This window comes from Sus scrofa, chromosome 15 (genome assembly GCF_000003025.6).
Source record: "Sus scrofa isolate TJ Tabasco breed Duroc chromosome 15, Sscrofa11.1, whole genome shotgun sequence".
NCBI lineage: Eukaryota > Metazoa > Chordata > Mammalia > Artiodactyla > Suidae > Sus > Sus scrofa.
In genome coordinates, this window is record NC_010457.5 from 71357042 (window position 1) to 71377771 (window position 20730).

Sequence of the window (20730 nt, forward strand, 5' to 3'; positions counted from 1 at the left end):
AATATATACTTTAATAGTATCTTAGTATTCTGCTAGGTGCTATAAGGAATTCAAATAAAGTACCAGATATTTCTCTGATCCAAGACTTTCCAATTTAGTTGAGTCAAGATCAGAGAACTGCATGGCTTCTAGAAATCAAGTAACAGAATAAGTGGCATGATTTGGACAATACCTGAATAGTTGAGATAGATGGAAAATTATTTTCCAGGCAAAGATAAAAATGAGCATAGCCCTAATGATAGAACTGAGTGACATATATCATTAGCAGGAGAATAAACTGTCTAGAGTTGGGGGTGGGTAATGGGAAGTACTGGTAAATACTGTTGCATAATTAGATGGTTTGTGCCTGTAAAATCAGACAAGTTTTACCCAAGATATAGTAAACTGACTGTGGAGTTAAATAGGCCTAGGGAGTCAGACAGAAAAAAGAAGTCGATCACAAGTATACATAGAGTATCCATTTTCAAGCTCCAAGATGTAAGTTAAATAACCTCTAAAATTTAACAATAAAATTAGAGTACATGGTGGTTAGAAGCACATTTTGGAATGAACACATATTGCCCAAGTCTAAATCTGAGGTCTACTGCTTACTAATTGTGGGACCTCAGGTGAGTTACATAATATTTTTGTGGCTCAATTATCTGCAAAATAATAATACCCACAAATGAGACAACACATATAAAGAACTTAAGAAAGGTCCTTGGCCCATAGTAAGTGCTATGAAAGTGTTGCCTATTGGTATTTATATAACTCACCTTTCTCTTGGCTTGGGTCCAGTGACATCAAGTTTCTTACACCATCAACTATGCTCTCTTCGTTGCTTGCATTATATACCATAATGTGTGGTCCTCTGTAAAATATAATATTGTATGTTATATATTGATACTATTCATATAATATTGTATGTTATATATCGATACTATTCAAACACACACACGAGGAGAAAAAAGGCAATAATTTCCAAAGACAGATGGACTGGAATAATCATCTTTTTTTGCTAAATACTGCAAATTTAACAACAAAAAATGCAACTGAGAGGAAATGCTGTGGCCCCATTACAAAGAAAGAGGTATGAAGCTTGGTAAAATAGACACCTTCCCCCAAACAGTGTCTTTAGTTATTATCAATTATTATCTTTTAAAGAAAAAGCAACTACATGAAATTTACTCTCAGACATTTTTTCTTGCATCTGGCAAGGTCAGCTTCTGACAAGTCAGAATTTGAATTGACCTCATTGGGTCTTTTTGGTGATAGAAGAGTTTAACCTGGAGACAGTCCCATGCAAATTAAAGCAAAACTTTGATAGAAATGGTCTGTTTTGCCTACTTGATTTCATCTTCATTTATGCTGTGGCATTTCTAACTTAACGGAAGTGTACTGCACTATGACTTTTGATTCCTAGGACCAAGGGGAAAGTGCATTCTCTGCATCATGAAGTTGATTACAAAAATATTAGTGATTTTACATCATATTCTAATATGCGGAATTGTTTTATATACCACTTAGTAAAAATTCTTCAGGAGCATTTGGTGAAAATTGAAAATTAAATACTTCATTTAGGCCAAAAAAGTAATAGGCAAACCAAATACAACAAACAAAAGCCCTATTTGCCATACCAAGTACCTATGTGTTATGGTTTAAAAACAATCCCATGTAAACAGATACTTTATGAACATTTTTATAATGATAAAAGGGATAAAGTATAAAGAAATGACTATATTTGAGTTTAAAATACAGTTCTGTATTTCAGAAGACTAGTATCAGTCAAACAAACCAGCACCAGCACTTCTGGCATACAGACTACTTACTGTCCATCTGTGTTTCTACTTTCTTGTTTTTCTTCTTTGGAGTTTTGTGAGGACTTTCCAGTACTACTGCCAAGGGCTGAGTCAGGATCATTTTTCAGTGTATTTATTATATCAGAAGAACCAATAGGAATATCTTGTGACTTCAGAGAAGTATTTTCAGCCTCATCTCTAGGCACTTCACTCAGTTCTTCCTTTTCATCTATCTCCTCAAGGCTATAATCAGAGCTTATTCCAGCTGCAAAGAAATGAAGATACAATCCTAAATATTAATTTGCTTCATTCATCCTATGAAATCCTGGCAAGGAAGGAATTTTCAAAATAATAATTAGTTGGACTTTTAAAAATTCTGATTCAAAGCTAATAGTAAAATACTTTTCTAATGGTGAATAATTACGTTAACATAAAATCAGACTATCGCAGACAGGCATTTCTAAAAATAATATATCACTACAGGTTTTTATTCATGCTAGAAAAAAGTTACTTAAGCTCTTAGGTTTCAAGTTATATATTTCACTTAAGACTACAACTTTCAATTAAATGACTTCTACCTTAATGTGATAGCTTTAATTGTAAATGAAAAGAACACAAAATTTTTATATTGGCTACAAGTGTACTTATAAGTTTGACTCAGTAGTTATTAGCACCAACTATGATTGAGAATTATCTGATCATCTTTTAAAAATACTGATGCTCACACTACTGCACATCTATTAAATCAGAATCTCTAATGGTGGGACCAAGAATTTTTGAGGTTTCAGGTGATTCTAGGTGCAACCAGGGTTAAAAGCCATTTACTTAAATGCTTAATATACTTTTTAAGATACAGAGTAAGTTATTGTACTTAGATGCTTAATATACTTAAGACACAGAATAAGTATTACACAATGAAAATTAATTTTAATTCTCACTTAGATTCTCAGAGATAACTTCTCTTAACAGTTTTTTTCTCTGTATTATCATAAGGTATAATGAACATATACCATATAAGTGGATATGCATACTCCCATTTCCTCCTCTCTTCTCTTGCTGGTTTACTTAATGTAAATGAAAGCATATACTTGATGTTTTCCACTAACTTTTTTTTCTCCACTTAAATATATCTCTTTTTTTTTTTTTTTTTTTTTTTTTTTTTTTTTTTTGTCTTTTTGTCTTTTTGCCATTTCTTGGGTCGCTCCCACGGCATATGGAGGTTCCCAAGCTAGGGGTTGAATCGGAGCTGTAGCCACTGGCCTACGCCAGAGCTACAGCAACACGGGATCTGAGCTGCATCTGCAACTTATACCACAGCTCACGGCAATGCCGGATCCTTAACCCACTGAGCAAGGCCAGGGATCGAACCCACAACCTCATGGTTCCTAGTCAGATTCGTTAACCACTGAGCCACGACTGGAACTCCCCGCTTAACTATATCTTAAAGATTGTCCCATATCAACATATGAGTGTGTATATGTGTGACTCTTTTCAATAGCTGTCCATTAGTATTTCATTGTATAAAAGTGTTTTATTATTCCTTAGCACAGACAACAAATGGCCAACACGGTAAAGAAGGAGGAGACATCCTAAGCAGCTGGTGTCCATACTAGCTGTGACAGCAAATATAAACCAAAGAATGAGGTTCCAGATCTTTGTTTATTTAAATATAATCCAGTGCTTCTACTTATACAATAGTAGTTGAATTTTACCAGGGTTGAGGGGGGGGAAGGTAGTATAGCATTGGATTATAGTGATCAACACATCTACAAATTTAATACAGGATTTAACATATTTAAAGAACATTTGAAATATTTAAAATGTATTTCTTTAATTTTATCTTTAAGCATATAGGCTATTTATGCTTTTTAATATACAAATATAGGGAATTTAATGACATTTTTGTTATAAATTTAAAAATATAATTTAAATTATTACAGAAAAAATAATTTGACTTTAATTTACATGTTATATATATAAATCTTGCTTTATCTCATGACATGTTGAAATAGTCATTTTGATGCCAATGTACAATATTATTTCTTTACAATAGCATATTACATCTATATAGTTAGAGTATATTTACATGATCTGAAAACTATTGAGAAAAATGAAAGGCTATTATGGTTTATATGCAAGTGTATTTTATATATGGCTCTTTGGTATATATTAAGCTCTTTTGGCAATTACATTAACTAAGGTAACATTTAGCAAACTACTGATCTTCCTAATTCTCTCTTGACCATCAGAAGTATTTCAGAGATACACAAATTTAAGTATGAGGTACTTGCTGAGAAACTGATCTTAAGGTATGAAGAATGAGTCACATGTTTCAAAAAATCTTTGCAAATTATTTTTCTGGGGTTTTATTTATAACTTAATAGTTACAAGTCCTTAAATATATATATATATTTGAAATGCATTCCTATTGTTAAAAGTCTTAGAAAAGACTGTGATTCTTTTAAAAAAATTCTAATCATCCAAGAACACTCTCACACTTTGTTTGACTAGTACCAATTTTCCCAAGCTTTAAATATTAAATCAAGTTTGCTTTATATATGTTAACACAATTAAACTATGTCCAAATTTTAGAATTACAACAACAACAAATGAATTGGGGGCTGTGAACAATGAGTAATTTTCACAAATGTTATACTGCAACTATTATTTTTCAGCTTCATATGTTCTAAGAAAATTCACTTTCAAGAAATAAGAGTATGCAAAATCTTAGTGTAGTTTTTAGATATAATAACTTCCAAACTAAACTATGTTTAAAAGTTATAAAAAACATAATTTGAAAGTGTAATTATTAAAATTTTTTACCCTTAGCTCTATATAATTTGAACACTTTATTTTAATTTTTAACTCCTTCTAAAGATTGCAAAATTAACTTTAAAAATAAATTTTTTTTTTTTTTTGGTCTTTTGTCTTTTTGTCTTTTGTTGTTGTTGTTGTTGCTATTTCTTGGGCCACTCCCGCAGCATATGGAGGTTCCCAGGCTAGGGGTTGAATCGGAGCTGTAGCCACCGGCCTACGCCAGAGCCACAGCAACGCGGGATCTGAGCCGCGTCTGCAACCTACACCACAGCTCATGGCAACGCCGGATTGTTAACCCACTGAGCAAGGGCAGGGACCGAACGCGCAACCTCATGGTTCCTAGTCGGATTCGTTAACCACTGCGCCACGACGGGAACTCCCTAAAAATAAATTTTAAAATTATTTAAAATCCACAAAATGTGTGGTATGTGTAAAATAAATTTAAATTTTTCAAAGATGCTTTTTGTAGGTTTCCTGGAGATGGTCAAAAGGGCAAAATTGATAAATACTATTCTTTGCTAAAACAATTTATTAGATTAAATCTGTTCTATTCTGGTGAAATACCTTTTTTTTAAGTTATTCATTCAAAAAAATGTTCACTGTGTCAGACACCATTGTAGCTGCTGCCAGAGTTGTTTTCTCTTTCCTTTTAAAAGCTGAGATACAATTTACATTCAGGAAAAATTCATCATGTTTGGAATACATTCAGCAATGTTCAGTTTTGACATCGATTGATCTATCTTTGTGTGACTACCACCACAATCAAGATGTAGAACAATTCCATCATCCCTCCAAATCCCCCATGCTCCTTGGTAATCAGCTCCTCTCTCTAACCCCAGCCCCTGGCAACAACTATCCTTATAGTTATGTCTTTGCAAGAATGTGAGATGAATGAAATCATCCAGCATCAAGCTAGGAAAGCCCGGTTTCCTTCCTTTAACATATGTATTTAAGGTTTAGCCATGCTGTTTTGTGTGTTAGCTTCTTGTTCCTTTTTATAGCTAAGTTATAGTATTCTAATGTTTGGACAGACTATATTTTGTTTATCCATTCCTCAGTTTAGGGACATTGAGTTGTTGCCTATTTTTGGCAATTATAAATAAAAATTCTATAATAATTCATATGCAGGTTTTTGTATGCACATTCGTTTTCATTTTTCTTGAGAAAATTCTTAGGAGTGGGATTTCTAGGTCATACAGAAAATAAATCCTTGTTTTTATTAAAAAAAAGAAAAAACTTGCTAAAATATTTCCCAAACCGGCCACATGATGTTTCATTCCTTTAAGTAGTGTGTGATAGTATACTAATTTTCAATAACTGGTTTGAGGTGATAAGGACTCTGAGTCACTGAGAAATTGAGTAAAATTATTTCTGATAGGATTCAGATCAAACTTTACCTAACTATGAAGTTTTGTCATCTGGTAACAAAATAATTCTAATTAATTTAAAAATAAAAATCCCAATCAAAAGCAATGGTATAGAAAATAAGCATGTTTAGATAACAAAAGAGTAGTTCAATAAAGAAAATATATATATTCTTTTATATTTGTACACTGAAAATAATAAAGTTCAAACAGTATTGCCCAAAAGCAGAAAGCCAAATAGAAGCTGAAATCCTTCAGAGCCACTTATTTTATTCATCTTACATGTTGCCATATTCATCTACTGTGTGATTAGAGAAAAACCTCAAACTCTAAAAATTTCAAGTGATAAGAAACTACTTTTTTCTTTCTTTCTGTCTGTCTCTCTTTCTCTTCTTTCTCTCTTTGTCTTTTTAGGGCCACACTTGTGGCATATGGAAGTTCCCAGGCTAGGGGTCGAATCCGGGCTGCAGCTGCCAGCCTACACCACAGTCACAGCAACAGGGAATCCACGCCGCATCTGTGACCTACACCCCAGTTTACGGCAACACCCGATCCTTAACCCACTGAGCAAGGCCAGGGATCAAAGCTGGGTCCTCATGGATACTAGTCGGGTTTGTTACTGCTGAGCCGTGATGGAAACTCCCTGCTATTTTCTTATGAGACATTTTTACACAAGGAATTACCAAGTAACCAAATCTATGTGTGAAGACATCTCAATCTGCCTTAAACAAAGCAGCAGGCAGGAAAGTCAGGTCACCTACATGGCAGAGATGCGGCGGCTGCCTCAGGTGTTGCAGGGCGCTCTGAGAGAGGTGCTCCCGCCAGCAGCTCAGGTACAGTGCCCTGTTCAGGACGAGGGAGCCCGGGGCCAAGGGACACTTCTGCCAAAAAAGTACAATCTGTAGAAATGGCACTTCAACAACAGGGCTAAGGCAAGCAGAGACCAGGAAGCATTTCAGAAGAAATCAGATTTGTGAGCTCACAATTAGCTATGCATTAAACAAGAGCTAAAAGGAGAAAATAGGATAAGAAAGAGCTAACAAGCAAAGTTTGAATAGCAGCCACTTTTCTCTAATACTTCAGAATCTTCTCATTTCATTTATATAGTTTGATGTTATTTAATTTTCTTTGTGAAACAGAATGGTATCATTGATATTCTGGGTAAGACTTGAGAAAAATCATTACTGGTTATCTAGTGGTAGTGGTTATCTAGTGGTAGTGTGTTTAATCACAGAGGAAAAGAATTCTGTGTCAAAATCTTAAATTCCTAAATATCACCTAAGGATTAAAGATTCAGGAGCATTTGGGTGCTTCTGAGTTTTCCTGTATTTGTGAATATAAATTATAAAAATTAGTAGTTACATTAGGCAATTTTTTTATACCTATCAAACTATCCCCATGCTAAAGTACCAACATATAGTAATATTATATTTTTGATTAAACATTGTCTCTCATATTCATGTATAACTAACTTTAGGGATTAAGAAATTTTACATTTATTCTTACAATAGCTACTAAATAGCTATTATTAAACATTAGGAAGCAATATTAAATTTAATTATTTTTAGTGGAAATTCACTTATTTGGAGAGAATCCAAAATAAAATCATTTAATAGAAAATATTTCCTAATAAATTTTTATCATTGGATTAGAACAATATGAACACACCTAGGACAGCTGCATCCAAATGGTACTTTACACCTTCATATAAGTTTTCTTCTGAACACACCAAGGGACATTCCTAACTAAGATATGCCATTCTTCTTGGGAAGAAGACTGAAAAATGGAAAACCTGGCATTGCATAAGGAAAAGCAGGAGACCTAGTAGGAAAAGTAATCAAGGTATCATTACAGAACTAAAATTTTGACTTCTGTGTTTCACACTCCAAACTCAAAAGATACGGTATACTTGTCATTTCATACTACACAACATTTGAGAAGTCAAAGCATCTGTATTTCTTTCATATACAGCACTTTAGAACTAGATTCATTTCTAAACTGTCCTGGAAATTCTTTCTCAGTAGTTACATGATACAGAATAGAGGTGTCATACCTGGGCTGGACAGGCCCTCGGAAGAGTTTGCTTCTAAAACACTGTCTGGAGGAACTGCAGGTACTGACTGCAGGGCTAGAAGACAGAAGAAACACAGCTTATAAGCAAGTCACATTCAGAAATGAAACAATTCCTTAGTGGCTTAATTTAGCAATTTTTATTTAATTCAGAAAGAGCACCAACCTTACTAAAATTGTTATTTTACTTGTCCAGCTGTGACACAACTAAAATCAACTTAGATTCCCATTCCTAGGTGTAGTCAATCCTGGAAAGGTAGTATCTTTCTGAATAGATTCAAAAATTATAACATGCTCATTTTAGGATAAAGGAGCTGTAAAATTTTTTATTTTGTTAAGTTACAGATTGTTTATAGGTAGAATTATCAGGGATTATCTAAGTATTATTGTTATAATCAATTAATCAAAAGCCTAAGTTTAGGGAGCTCCTGTTGTAGCTCAGCAGTAATGAACCCAGCTAGTATTCATGAGTACATGGGTTTGATCCCTGGCCTTGGTCAGTGGGTTAAGAATCCAGCATTGCCATGTGCTGTGGTGGAGGTCACAGATGTGACTCGGATCCATCATTGCTGTGGCTGTGGCTGGCAGCTACAGTTCCAATTTGACCTCTAGCTTGGGAACTTCCATATCCTGCAGGTGTGGCCCTAAACAGCAAAAAAAAGCCTAAATACTATTATTATTTAATGAAAAGATTTATAACCTGTATCATTTTTATTGTCTATATTTAAAAAAAGACAACACAAATATAATGTTAACGGGAAAAGAGACATTACCAGTTACGTGACTGTTTTCATCACTTTGTTGCAGGGCTATTTTGGAGGGTGGGGAAGGTGCTTTTCGCTTTGTCCTTTTCAAAGATGAATTCCCAGTGGATCTGCTACTGAGCTGCAGAGAGCCTGTCCTCACTATGCCTGCTCCGCAGGAATTCTACGGAAAGCAAAATGACCCAACATAATTTCTATTTAGAAATGCACAGCAAACTTGAAGACACTGACCTTTACATCAGATATATCACAGGCCAGTATGGAACATGAAGGTCATTCATTCACAAAGCATTTATGGAGTATCTGCCACATGCGAGAGATGGATATGGAAAGAACAATAAAATATGGTCCTTCTCAAGAAAGTTAGGCTAGGATGGGAGGCCAGCATGTAAACAGCTAATTAAAATGTGGAAGACTCAGAGGCAACACAGTTAAGAAAAATCTGGAGAAAATACTGGATTTAAAGTAAAATGTGAAAAAGGGAAGAATATTTGTACATTAAGTCTGGCTTGAAGGATCTCTTTTTAGCATAATATGTCAATGACAAACATTTCAAAAATCTATGTCTACCCAAGGCAAGGTCATTTGAGGTCGTTGACTCTATACACATCTAATGCTCAGAGCATGTGACTGTCAGCTGGCTGGCTGGTGCCTCCTGGCTCATTGCCATGTCACCTTGCTCTTTCCCTTAACAACAAAGCTGCTTAAAAGAGTTATTCATAGTTTTTGTCTCCAATTTCTCATCTCCCACTTGACCCCCTCCAATCAGACTTTTCCTAGCCTTTGATCTGTTAAAACTATTCCTATCTGTGACATAATAGAAAATATATAAAGTTCTCTGCCTTCATTCCTGACAAAGAGCCCCTAAAACCCTTTTCTTTCCTAAGTGGCCAGAAAACTAGAAGTATCCCTTGTTCTAATATCAGCCTTGGACCCCAGTTCCTGACACCGAGCTCCTGAAACTTTTATGATTCCCTGAGTATATCTTTTATTGTAATGAGGTAACTTTGGATGGGCCCCTGGATGAAGACTATTCACAGGAAAGTCATGACAAGAAGCTTGGAATTTTCAGCCCTGCCCTCATTCTCTTGAGAAGGGCTGAAAATGGAGTTAATGAGTCATGCGTAAGTGAGGCTGCCATAAAAGCACAAGTGCATGGAGTTCACAAAACCTCCAGATTGCTGGACAGCTGGAGGTGCTAGGAGAGTGGCATACTTGGACAGGCTGTGGAAGCCCCATGACCCTTCCTGCCTACCTTGCCCTCTACATCTCTTCCATCTAGATGTTCATCTATATCCTTTGGCATATCCCTTAAGGAACTGGTAAATGTAAGCAAGTGTTTCCCTGAATTCTGTGAGCTATAGAAATTTAACTGAACCTGAGGAGGGAGTCAAAGGAACCTCTAACTTATAGCCAGTTGTTGATCAGAAGTAGGAAACAATCTGGGCTTGTGACTGGTATCTCAAGTCCAAGGAGGGGTGTCATTGGAACCTCTAATCAATAGCCACAGGTCAGGAGCACAGCTGATAACCTGGACTCATGGTTAATGTCTGCAGTGTGCATGGGAAAGGGAGGGCAGTCCTGTGGAACTGAGACCTTATCCTGTGGAATCTGATTGTTTCTGGGTAGATGGTATTGGAATTTAATTGAATTTCTTAGACACTTTGCTGGTGCCTAAAGATTGCTAGGAGGATGGGGAAAAACCTCCCCATGTTTGGTGAGAAGAAGTGAAATGTTTTGTGGGAGTAGCAAAGACGACTCACAGGGAAAAAACACAGAGTAAGGAACAACTGGGTGTTTCCCTACATGGGTACAAACTGAGTTTTTCCCCTTACATGATCAAAGTCATCAATGACCTCCCCCATGACTAAATCAGTGGTTACTTCTTAGAACTCATTTATCCTACCTATTAGCAGCACTAAACAGAGCTAACCACCCTGCAAAATCTACTTTTTCTTACTTCCAGGCATTATTCCTAACTCTGTATAGATCTAAACTCTGTTTTCTGTATTGGTTCCTTTTCATCTAGTCCTTGAACACGATAGCCTTCATGCTGCTCCTCAAATGTGCCAGGAGTCTTCCCACCTCAGGTTGGCTGCCCTTGCTGTTCCCTGTCCCTGGAAATGCTCTTCTAATAACTTACCCCCTAATCTTCCTCAGGTCATTTCGCAATTGTCACCTTTTCAGTGAGCTCCTCCTTGACTGCCCCCCCCAATACTCCCTATCCCTGTTCCCAAATGGATCTTTATAATCAGGATTTAATCACTCTCTAACACAGAGATGACTTATTTACCTCATTTATTGTTGCTTCCACCAGGTTTGACTCTAAAGACAAGGATTTTTTTCCCCTCCTATTTCGCTCATTTCTGTATTTCCAGAACAATGTCTGGCTCATGGACGTTTCTCAATAAATATTTGTTGAGTGAATGAAAGAGATGAACAAAATATTTCCTTCTTATTTTGCCAATAAAAGCCTTGATAAACTTGGACTAGGGAGTTATTGTAAAGCTTGGGCCATTTCAGTCTTATGAGACAATGTACATATAACTAAGGGAAGTGACATAGTTCATAAGGTATTTGTCAGTCATTATGACCTGCTACACACTACATAAAATTTAGCAAATTTACTATTTTGTAATATTGTAATATTTCTGCCAAAGAAGAAAGGAAGCCTGCCCTCCCAGAGACAAGTTTGAGTTAGTTGTCATCACCGCCAGCTGTGTGAAGCACTAATGAGGAAGGCAGCTCATCTCACAGGGACAGAAGCAGAGTTGGGCCCACAGTGGCAGGCACCTGGCAGAACATACCTCTCACCAAGGTTAACTCACCTTTTAAGGGGGTCGGATAGGGTGGCACCAGCCTAGCCTTATCAGTAGTCAAAACATTAAACAACTTCCATACCAGCTGGTCAGTAGCTGCAGCCATCATGCTCCACTCATTGCTCTGGTGTCTCCTACAGACATCTCCATAATCCAGCATGAAAAGAGTTAAAGCCTGTCACTCAAACCCAGATTTTGATTCAGTCACTAAAGCCAATTCTGATTAAATAAGAGGGTTCTCCCCACCCCACCTGGGTGGGTGTATAGGTGGGTCCTCATTTGCTATTTGGACTTTGAGAAGCACCCTCAGCGATAAAGAGCTGAGAAAGAAATGTAGTGGTGGATCGGCAATATCTAAATATCATTTTGAGTAGAACATAAAGTTTAAATAAAAACCTTCATACCGATGATACGTCTCTGTGTTCAGAAACTTTCACTTGCTATCTAAAAAAAGTAAGAAATTTAGGGATCATTAGGTAGAAGAGCAAAAACTCTCCTGAAACAATGTGACACCCCATTTTTTAAAATATTGATCTAGAACATCAAAGGCAGTAGAAAATATTTTATTTCTTGATGAGTTTACTTCTGTAAAGCCCTATTCAAGCATGCCATGTTGCTATCACAGACCTAATTTATTACCAGTAGGAACACAGTAGGTGATCAGTAAGTAACTGTGAATGCATGAAGTCATGGTAGCATTTGATTTTCCTCCTAATTCCATGCCTAAAATGTGCTTCCTATGTTTTGACTGATTGCCATCATGTAGCCTGTGATAACTCGGTTCTTCTGTAGGTCAGAGTCCCAGCCGCTAACATTTATTGGTCTTTTCTATGACCTGATAAACCACAACATGAGTTTCCCAGACAACAGTATCTGTCTAGGAGTTGGAGCTCTTAAATTTTGGTTGAGATATTATAGAGCAGATAGAAAAGAAATAAAAAAGGGAGGAATGTATATACATGGGCTCACACATTTATATGGCCCTAATAACTCAAAGACAGGATAAAAATAAACTCATATATTTCATTTATCACTCTAGAGGTCTTAAAATAAGCTAACTTTTTTTTGGTACAGGATATTTATATTTCTATGGACAAAGCATTAACATTTTTTCAAAGTACAAATATTTCAATGTTAAAAATGCTAAAATATTTTGATAGCATTTGTGAAGATAGTTGAGGGAATTCATGTTAGAAGGGCAAAGCCATGAACATCCTGGGGGGAGCCCATGTTGTATAACCTTAACTCTTTAAAATTTACCCCCTTACTCTATCATGTGGGTGGGTCATGAAAGAAAATGGATTTATGTTTCCAGACCTGCAACTGGACCATAAAGACTAAGAACAAAGACTTTTGAAGAGAACATGACTGCCACCAAGTGCAACCAGGTCAACTTTGTTCCCTGCAAAACTAGATTCCATGCTGTAATTAATGGTTCGAACTTACTAACTTTATGATAGAAACGTAAATGTAACAACTGACATGAGATGGGCCAAGGCAGGAATGAGAATGGTGAATTTGGATAATCAGCAGATTAGTGATAAGAATCTAAGTTTTGTTCTGAGATGTGAGTGACATTAGTATTGGCATTTGAGGAAATACCTTAATATACACTTCTTGCTTCCTATAAGACAGAGAGACAAGTGTTTTTAATTTTATTTTTTGTTTTTTGGTTTTTTTAAAGAGACTTAAGAATTTTAATCAGCTAAGCAGCAGCCTAGAGAAAATCAAACTTGGAGTTATTTTGTGATAACTAAAACATCACTATTAAGTCTAAAATAGAGGAACCCCTGGGACCTCATATCTACTGCAAACATCTATCTCTAGGGTAGAAGCCTGCAGGAAGAGAGGGGGCATTTTAAGGTAGATCTAGGTGTTCCTAAATAGACTGTAGCCAAGAAAACTGGTATGTTCTGTGGAATGCGTGTAGAATATATGGATCAAGCACACAAGTGTGCTAAAAAGCAGACGTACTAAACTATCATCGTTATTAAGTAAACATATCATGAGTTCCCACATAAATGTTGAAAAAAAGAAAAAAAAAAAGGTGTGGAAGGCCACCAATGCATTGCTAAACTCTGTTTTGTTCTGTGCACTTCAGGAATATGCTCCCTAACAGGCAACCAATAGTTCTATACTTGCATTCGTCAGGGCTGAGCTACCAGGATTTTGAGTCTGAGTCTGTCTAATTGGACAGGAGCTTACAGAGGGTTTTCAAGTTGGACGACAGCCAGCGAAATGGTTACCCAACCACATGAACTTTGGGGTCGATGCCAGAGCTTGAACCAGGGAATGTGGCATTTATTTTATTGTCCCTGCAACCTTCTGCCTTCTTCTCCACAACATAGGAAAAAGTAAGAGTATGCGCTGCATAGGGACCAGCTGCTTGTGTGAAGTGACCTGGGTAAAGCACTAAGTGCTGCCTCTAGCATGTGTACACACTCCATAAATAGTAGCTAATGTTAATTACATATAATTGGCCTATTTTCAAGTGAATGAAAGTATAAATAAAATAAGCAAATGATGGTTATAATGTAGAGGTTAGAGTAAAATGTGACGATAAAAGGAGACAGCTAAGAGTTAAATATCTCTTCACTCTTAAGACATTTTTTCTAAGAATTCTAAGACTGTACTTTCTTTAGTGATAGTGGTAGTGGGTGTCCTATTAGAGTCAACCTCAGTTATAATCAATCTTAAACAACTTAAGCAATGTGTGCTTAGTCCACTGCACAAACCAAATTCACTGTGTATTAAAACCCCACCTTTAAGTCACCTCAGGCAGCTTCATGTTACCTTAAAGGAATTTAATAAAAGCTAAATATCTTTAATAGTAGCTTGTTAAATCTTAGTGAGGAGTATAGGGAGCTCCTCCCTATACAAATTTGAATATTTCATAAATTTTTCATAAATTTAAGGTGAACAGTTAAAATGAAAGAACTGCCAAGGCAAGGCTCATTTCCTCTAGTCAAATTATGACTAAAATTTTTAAAAGGCGTTTAGATCAAATTATATTTAAGTCCAAAGGATTTACAAAACAAGAAAACAGAGAGGTTTCTTTCTACTATGTTAAAAACACTTTGGTTAATGATTAGACATATTCAATTATTTACTCTAGTTAAAGTCACTAAGTCTGCTGGCCTTCAGTGAAAACTGCACCTCTAACAGGAATGTACAGCACTGAATTTTATGGTCTGTGAAAAGAAAAATATTGCACAAAGAAATAGAATTCACTAATGAAAGTGGCAAGGTCAAGGTGAAAAACATGACAGATAGTTAATCCCTCATAATTCATATCCAGATCAAAATTCACTGGTTTAAAATGGAACTAGGAGTTCCTGTTGTGGCTCAGTGGTTAATGAATCCAACTAGGAACCATGAGGTTGCGGGTCTGATCCCTGGCCTTGCTCAGTGGGTTAAGGATCTGGCGTTGCTGTGAGCTGTGGTGTAGGCCGCAGACGTGGCTCAGAGCCCGCGTTGCTGTGGCTCTGGCATAGGCGGGTGGCTACGGCTCTGATTAGACCCCTGGCCTGGGAATCTCCATATGCTGCGGGAGCGGCCCAAAGAAATGGCAAAAAGACAACAACAACAACAACAAAAAGGAACTAAATTTACCTGAAGGAAATAGAATTGAATGGCATTCAGTAGGTTTATTTAGGACTAGCTCTGTGCTAGTTATTAGATCAGTTATTAATCATAGTTGAAATATAAGATATGGATCATTGAAATCAATAAATTCTGGTTAAAAGAATACAAATAGGAAAATAATTTTTAAAAGACTGATTCAAAGGATAGAAATACAGTGGCCCAATTTCAATGATGTTATTAAATGTTTCTATTAGAAGCTTTTGGATTTTCATTTGTTTATAATATGATTTCCATGGGGGGGGTAATGAGGTTAAAAAGAACCAAAGAAACCTTTTAAAATTGTCTGAAAACTCATATAATTTTCTTTTCTTCTTAAGGGACAGACGCCCATAATCCTTTTCCATCCTGGACAGTCTCAATAAATGCTATAGAGTATTATAAAATATCTTATAATTAACATTAGGTTTCCCTAATTTACAGTGAATTGTATCCTAATGACCCAACTTTCATGTAACTAAAGATCAAGCTTTAACTCTTAACTATTGTTTGTTTGTTTATTTCTTTTTAGGGCCACACCTGCAGCATATGAAGTCCTGGGCTAGGGACTGAATCAGAGCTGCAGCTGCCGGCCCACAGCACAGCACAGCAATGCTGGATCCTTAACCCACTAAGCAAGGCCAGGGATTGAACCATCATCCTCATAGTTATTAGTCGGGTTCTTAACCCACTGAGCCACAATGGGAACTCCTAACTTTTGATGGAAGAATTCTAAAATAATTTTACAACTTAAACAACAAATCAGTTTTCTTAAGCTTCAAAACATATTATACCACAGTGGACATAATATAGAAGTGGAATATATTCTATTGAATGTCAAAGTAGGCAAAGGTCTGAAGCTAAGTTTTTATTACAGTGAAATCAGTTTTATTACTGATTTCATCATAAAATTAGCACAATCTCCTATGACATTCGAACATACATTGATGAGGAAAAAGGGAAAGGAAAATCACTAAATCCTAGCAAATATAGGTCACCTCATAGAAATGTTGGTGTCTAACTTTTTTCCTTATACCTGTACACAGGCACACGCGCGAGCACACGTGTTTTGACTTGTATTGGATGAAAGCGCACATACCAGTTTCTTTGTTTATGATGTTTTCTCACATAGCATGCTGTCTTTTAGTGGGTCTAAAGCAAGTTTATTTTGCTGCCCTGAATTTCCTTGTTCTACACTCTTTTCCCCCTGGGCAGCACTTACTCCTTAGTCCTAAAATTCTAGGTCTTGTATATTCTCTTTTCTTTTTCTCTCCATAAGCTTGTTTTAAGATCCTTCATTGCTAGCACTGAAAGTCTTATCCTCCTTAAGTCAACCTAGACTTTAGAAAGTCATTATCAGTGAAGGGCTATAACAAATTTTAGGTGCCAAATGACTGTAATTAAGGAAAGGAGACATTGGGCAGCAGTATCAGAGCCTGGAGTTCTTAAGCCACACTGTGAAAGCAGTCATCTCTTCTGCCAATTTTAAGAGTTTCTATCAATCTCTAAAACAAATTCTATGAGAAGAAGCAATAAAATTAGAGTGGGATTCACTAATAGTTATCTAAATGACCACTACCACTCTTAATTTGAGACGTTTTGGGTTACTAAGAAAAAGTTAAATCTCTTCAGAGGATTCTGAGTGGCCAGGCTTCTCACTAATTTCTCTCAAAACTATCTAGTTTTAAACTCACCATTTAGTGAACGATAACATCTGTCTTCTCTGGTTAACAAACTCATTGACCTGAACATATCTTCTTCACACATTTCATATCTTCTGCCTCTTTTAAATGATAGATAACCCAAAATGTAACACAGGGTTTTACATTTCTCTTCTTGAGGCAGTCTGCTTTCATTTCATCAACACTCCCATACTTTGAGAAAGCATATAACCAAGTCTTGCTAGTGCTAATTCCTTACTTATAACATTATTTAAATACCCAAAGATGAGGGCCTGAGTGATATGACTTGAATGAAAAAAAGACAAGGTGAACCAGAAGAAGGCAGAGATCAGAGATCAGGCTCAAGTTAAAAAGACAGATGATGGCGGGAACCTTGGTTCTCTGAGGTCACAGTGATCCAGACAGAGGGGTATCTGGGGGCAGGGCAGGATACTCAACATCCACAGGTAACTGATTTAGAGCCTGTACCAGAGTAAAGGAACAAACTGGAGCCAACTCAGTTCATTCCAGAAAAAGAGTCAAGGCTAACAGCAGGAATTATCCAAGCGACCTGACAATTTTCTCACTGCTGCTCCAGGAAGGAAGCCTGCTTCTCTCGGCCCTGACCTCTGGTAAATTCTGGTTACCAGAGAAAGGCATGTCTTTGGTCTTTTTTTTTTTTTTTTTTTTTTTTTTGCTATTCCTTGGGCCGCTCCCACGGCATATGGAGGTTCCCAGGCTAGGGGTTGAATCGGAGCTATAGCCGCCGGCCTACACCAGAGCCACAGCAACTCGAGATCCAAGCCGCGTCTGCAACCTACACCACAGCTCACGGCAACGCCGGATCGTTAACCCACTGAGCAAGGGCAAGGACCGAACCCGCAACCTCATGGTTTCTAGTCGGATTCGTTAACCACTGCGCCATGATGGGAACTCCAGAAAGGCATGTCTTTGGGACCATGAGGTCCCAAAGGTCACAGTAGTAGAAAGACTAAGTAAACTTCATACTCTGAGAACTTGTAAAGGAAGACTCCTAACACTGAGTATTTTCAATGATATCTTATTAACTAATGTACTTCAGAGAGGTACACTTCTATAAACTACTATATAAGGAATAGAAATCCATACTAATTCTGTAAATAACCTATTCCTGTTCTTCTTTAAATTTTAACAACTTATTTTTCTTCTTTTTTTTATTTTTTAATTTTTTCGCTTTTTAGGGCTGCACCTGTGGCATATGAAAGTTCCCAGGCTAGGGGTCCAATTGGAGCTATAGCTGCTGGCCTACACCACAGCCACAGCTATGCCAGATCTGAGCCACGTCTGCGACCTACACCACAGCTCACAGCAATGCTGGATTCCTAACCCACTGAGCAAGGCAAGGTGCCGAACCCGCTTGTTTCCGCTGAGCTACAGTAGGAACTCCTCCAAATTTTAACAACTTTATAATGAGCATAGTTCTCTACATTTAGGTCAGAGGTAAAGCTGGCAGAAACTTAAAAAGTAAGGGCTCAGGACTTTTGTGAGTATAAAATACATAATGTGATTGAGCCTTGTCTGAAATATTATAAGTGCTATAGAAACGTTAGTCATTACTTCTGCTCTTGTGTGATTATGGACCTTTGAAAATCTGATGAAGACTATAATACAAATTATGTTTTATATCTGGAAAAGCCTTAAAAAAGGAAGCACATTAAATATTATACTGTGCTGGTGCATTTCTCTACTGAATGAAATAAGTCATATTTTTGGAAGAACAGACAGCTGTATCCCGTATATCAAGCTGAAGATGCCATGGCAACCACTGTTCCTAGGCAATTGTAGAATTATGTGTGTGTCCACTTTCTATATAATAAATATAACTGGAGAGTGGAGGTGAAAATGAAATGTTATGTGATAACCTGTAGAAAAAACTAAAAGGAGGTATATTTCTTAAAAACTGCAAATGCATGCTTCATTATGACAACCTTAATGACTCTACATATAACTGCTAAACTCATTAAATGAAGCTAAGACCAAATATGTACTTATACATTCCATAAACATATCACAATCTATCATCTTATCTGTTCATAAAGCATGATAAATATTAGAAGATAAAATTGGGTAAAAGATGAATAATGCCAAATATTAAAAAAAATCAGCTGTTAAAAAACTAACACTCTAAGTATTAAATTTCACTTGCATAATACTGTATGGCAAAGAATTTCAATTTCTCAACACTTGAGTGTTTTCTGCAGCAGAATGCAAAATGAGACCAAGTGAAATGCCCAAATAAGAGCATTCCTTTTTGTGTTTTCAGCCAAAAGTCAATATCCTAAAGAAAACAAGATGCCATGCTAGTAGCCCAGGAAAAGGGGTACTCTGTTGTATATGTGCATAACTCCAAGCAACAAAGCCACAGCAAAAGTGCAAAAATGAAGAATTCACCAAAAGGATTGTAAATTCTATGGTCAAGATCACACAGTTTCTGTCCAACTCTTCTTCCTCAAAAAATAGGCTTAAAAGGCTAGTTTGTCAATAATACTAGGACATCCTCTGGCCACTGATTTCATTAAACATGCTCTTCACAGGTACTTGGTCAGCAGACATGGAATAGAAACTGGATTTCTGAACCTAGTTTCAATCCCAGAATTCTATGTCACTTTTAAGTCAATGCATTTCTGACTTCTGTCATGTATAAAATAATGACAGTCTTATGTAAAAAACAGTCCACATTTTATGCAGTAATACATGAGATCTAGTCCACATAAATGACAGCAGGAGCCATCTCTTACATATGTTGTTGCACAAATGGCATTTCACATCTTCAGGCAGAACCATATTCACAAAATGCTTTGAAAGTACCAAGAAAAACTGCCAAAAAATTTCTAATTGGATAGTTTTCTCTTCCAAATGAACATTTCCATAGAAGACTGTATAATCACCTTTATAAGGAAAATGACACAAGACCTGAAACCATGTGTAAAGAATAGAAAAAAATTCAGGGAAGTGCAAAAGACACTGTCACAATGACAGTAAACTACATATTCTTTAAAATATATTCTTTAGGTGGACAGAGATAATTTTAGATGCAGAAATGTTCTCCAAAAGGATTAGGATAAATTATTTTACTAACTGGGATCATTGTTGAATCCTCTTTGGAAACTGCACAATTGGTTGCCACAATTAGCTCAGAAAATCAACAGCCTTTTATGTGAACATTTATTTTGAAGCTCCAAAGTCACTACCCAGATACCTTAATTTGCCAGTATTGAGAAATGCCTTTGAGGAATGAGGCAAATTAGTAAATATAGACAGCCCAAAAGTATAAAATAAATGTGGTTGACAACATTTTTCCAAGCTGAAGATAGACTGACTTATCTGTAAGCCTGTATAAGGCAAATATAATATCAATGATTACTTAAAAAACATTAAAATAAAAGCTCAAAATGAATAAAACTGTGCTATTATAAATCACATGCATTTCTGATATTTATTTCTCTAGCTCTGTTTTCTGGAACTTACCCACTAGATATAAGAATTTGCTAGTTCTAATGTGTAACTACTTCCAATATTTTCTTTCTGCTTTATTGAAAGGATGCTTCGGGTAGAAGAAGAAAAAACAAAAAAACCAAAAAAACCTGGAAAAATCTGGATGCTGTAGTTCTGTTAAACAGCGCACCCTTGTGGTTTATTTTATCTCCTAAACTGTAAAAGTTACAGGGTAAGAATGTATCCAAAATTCTTCATGGACTTGTAAATTATTTTGTCCTGTTTCCCCCCTTCCCCCAGTAATTTTTTCCCAACTTGGTATTACTTTTAATCGGTAAAAACAGTGCCTTTAAAAATTTTTT

General features: G+C 36.3%; 1 protein-coding gene across 17 annotated transcripts in view; it reads right to left on the minus strand.

Moving 5' to 3' along the window:
- Positions 1-20730, minus strand: part of COBLL1 (cordon-bleu WH2 repeat protein like 1) — a 154747-nt gene that overhangs the window by 13293 nt on the left and 120724 nt on the right. For 15 of the 17 annotated variants that reach the window (XM_021075418.1, XM_021075412.1, XM_021075419.1 and 12 more), the window contains 5 exons: positions 8803-8956; positions 8013-8087; positions 6721-6840; positions 1809-2043; positions 756-850 (listed from right to left, as the gene is read on the minus strand). In XM_021075418.1, the coding sequence (XP_020931077.1) occupies positions 756-850; positions 1809-2043; positions 6721-6840; positions 8013-8087; positions 8803-8956 (679 nt within the window). The remainder of the gene's footprint in view (positions 1-755; positions 851-1808; positions 2044-6720; positions 6841-8012; positions 8088-8802; positions 8957-20730) is intronic. The other 2 variants (XM_021075411.1, XM_021075421.1) reach the window with 1 other exon arrangement.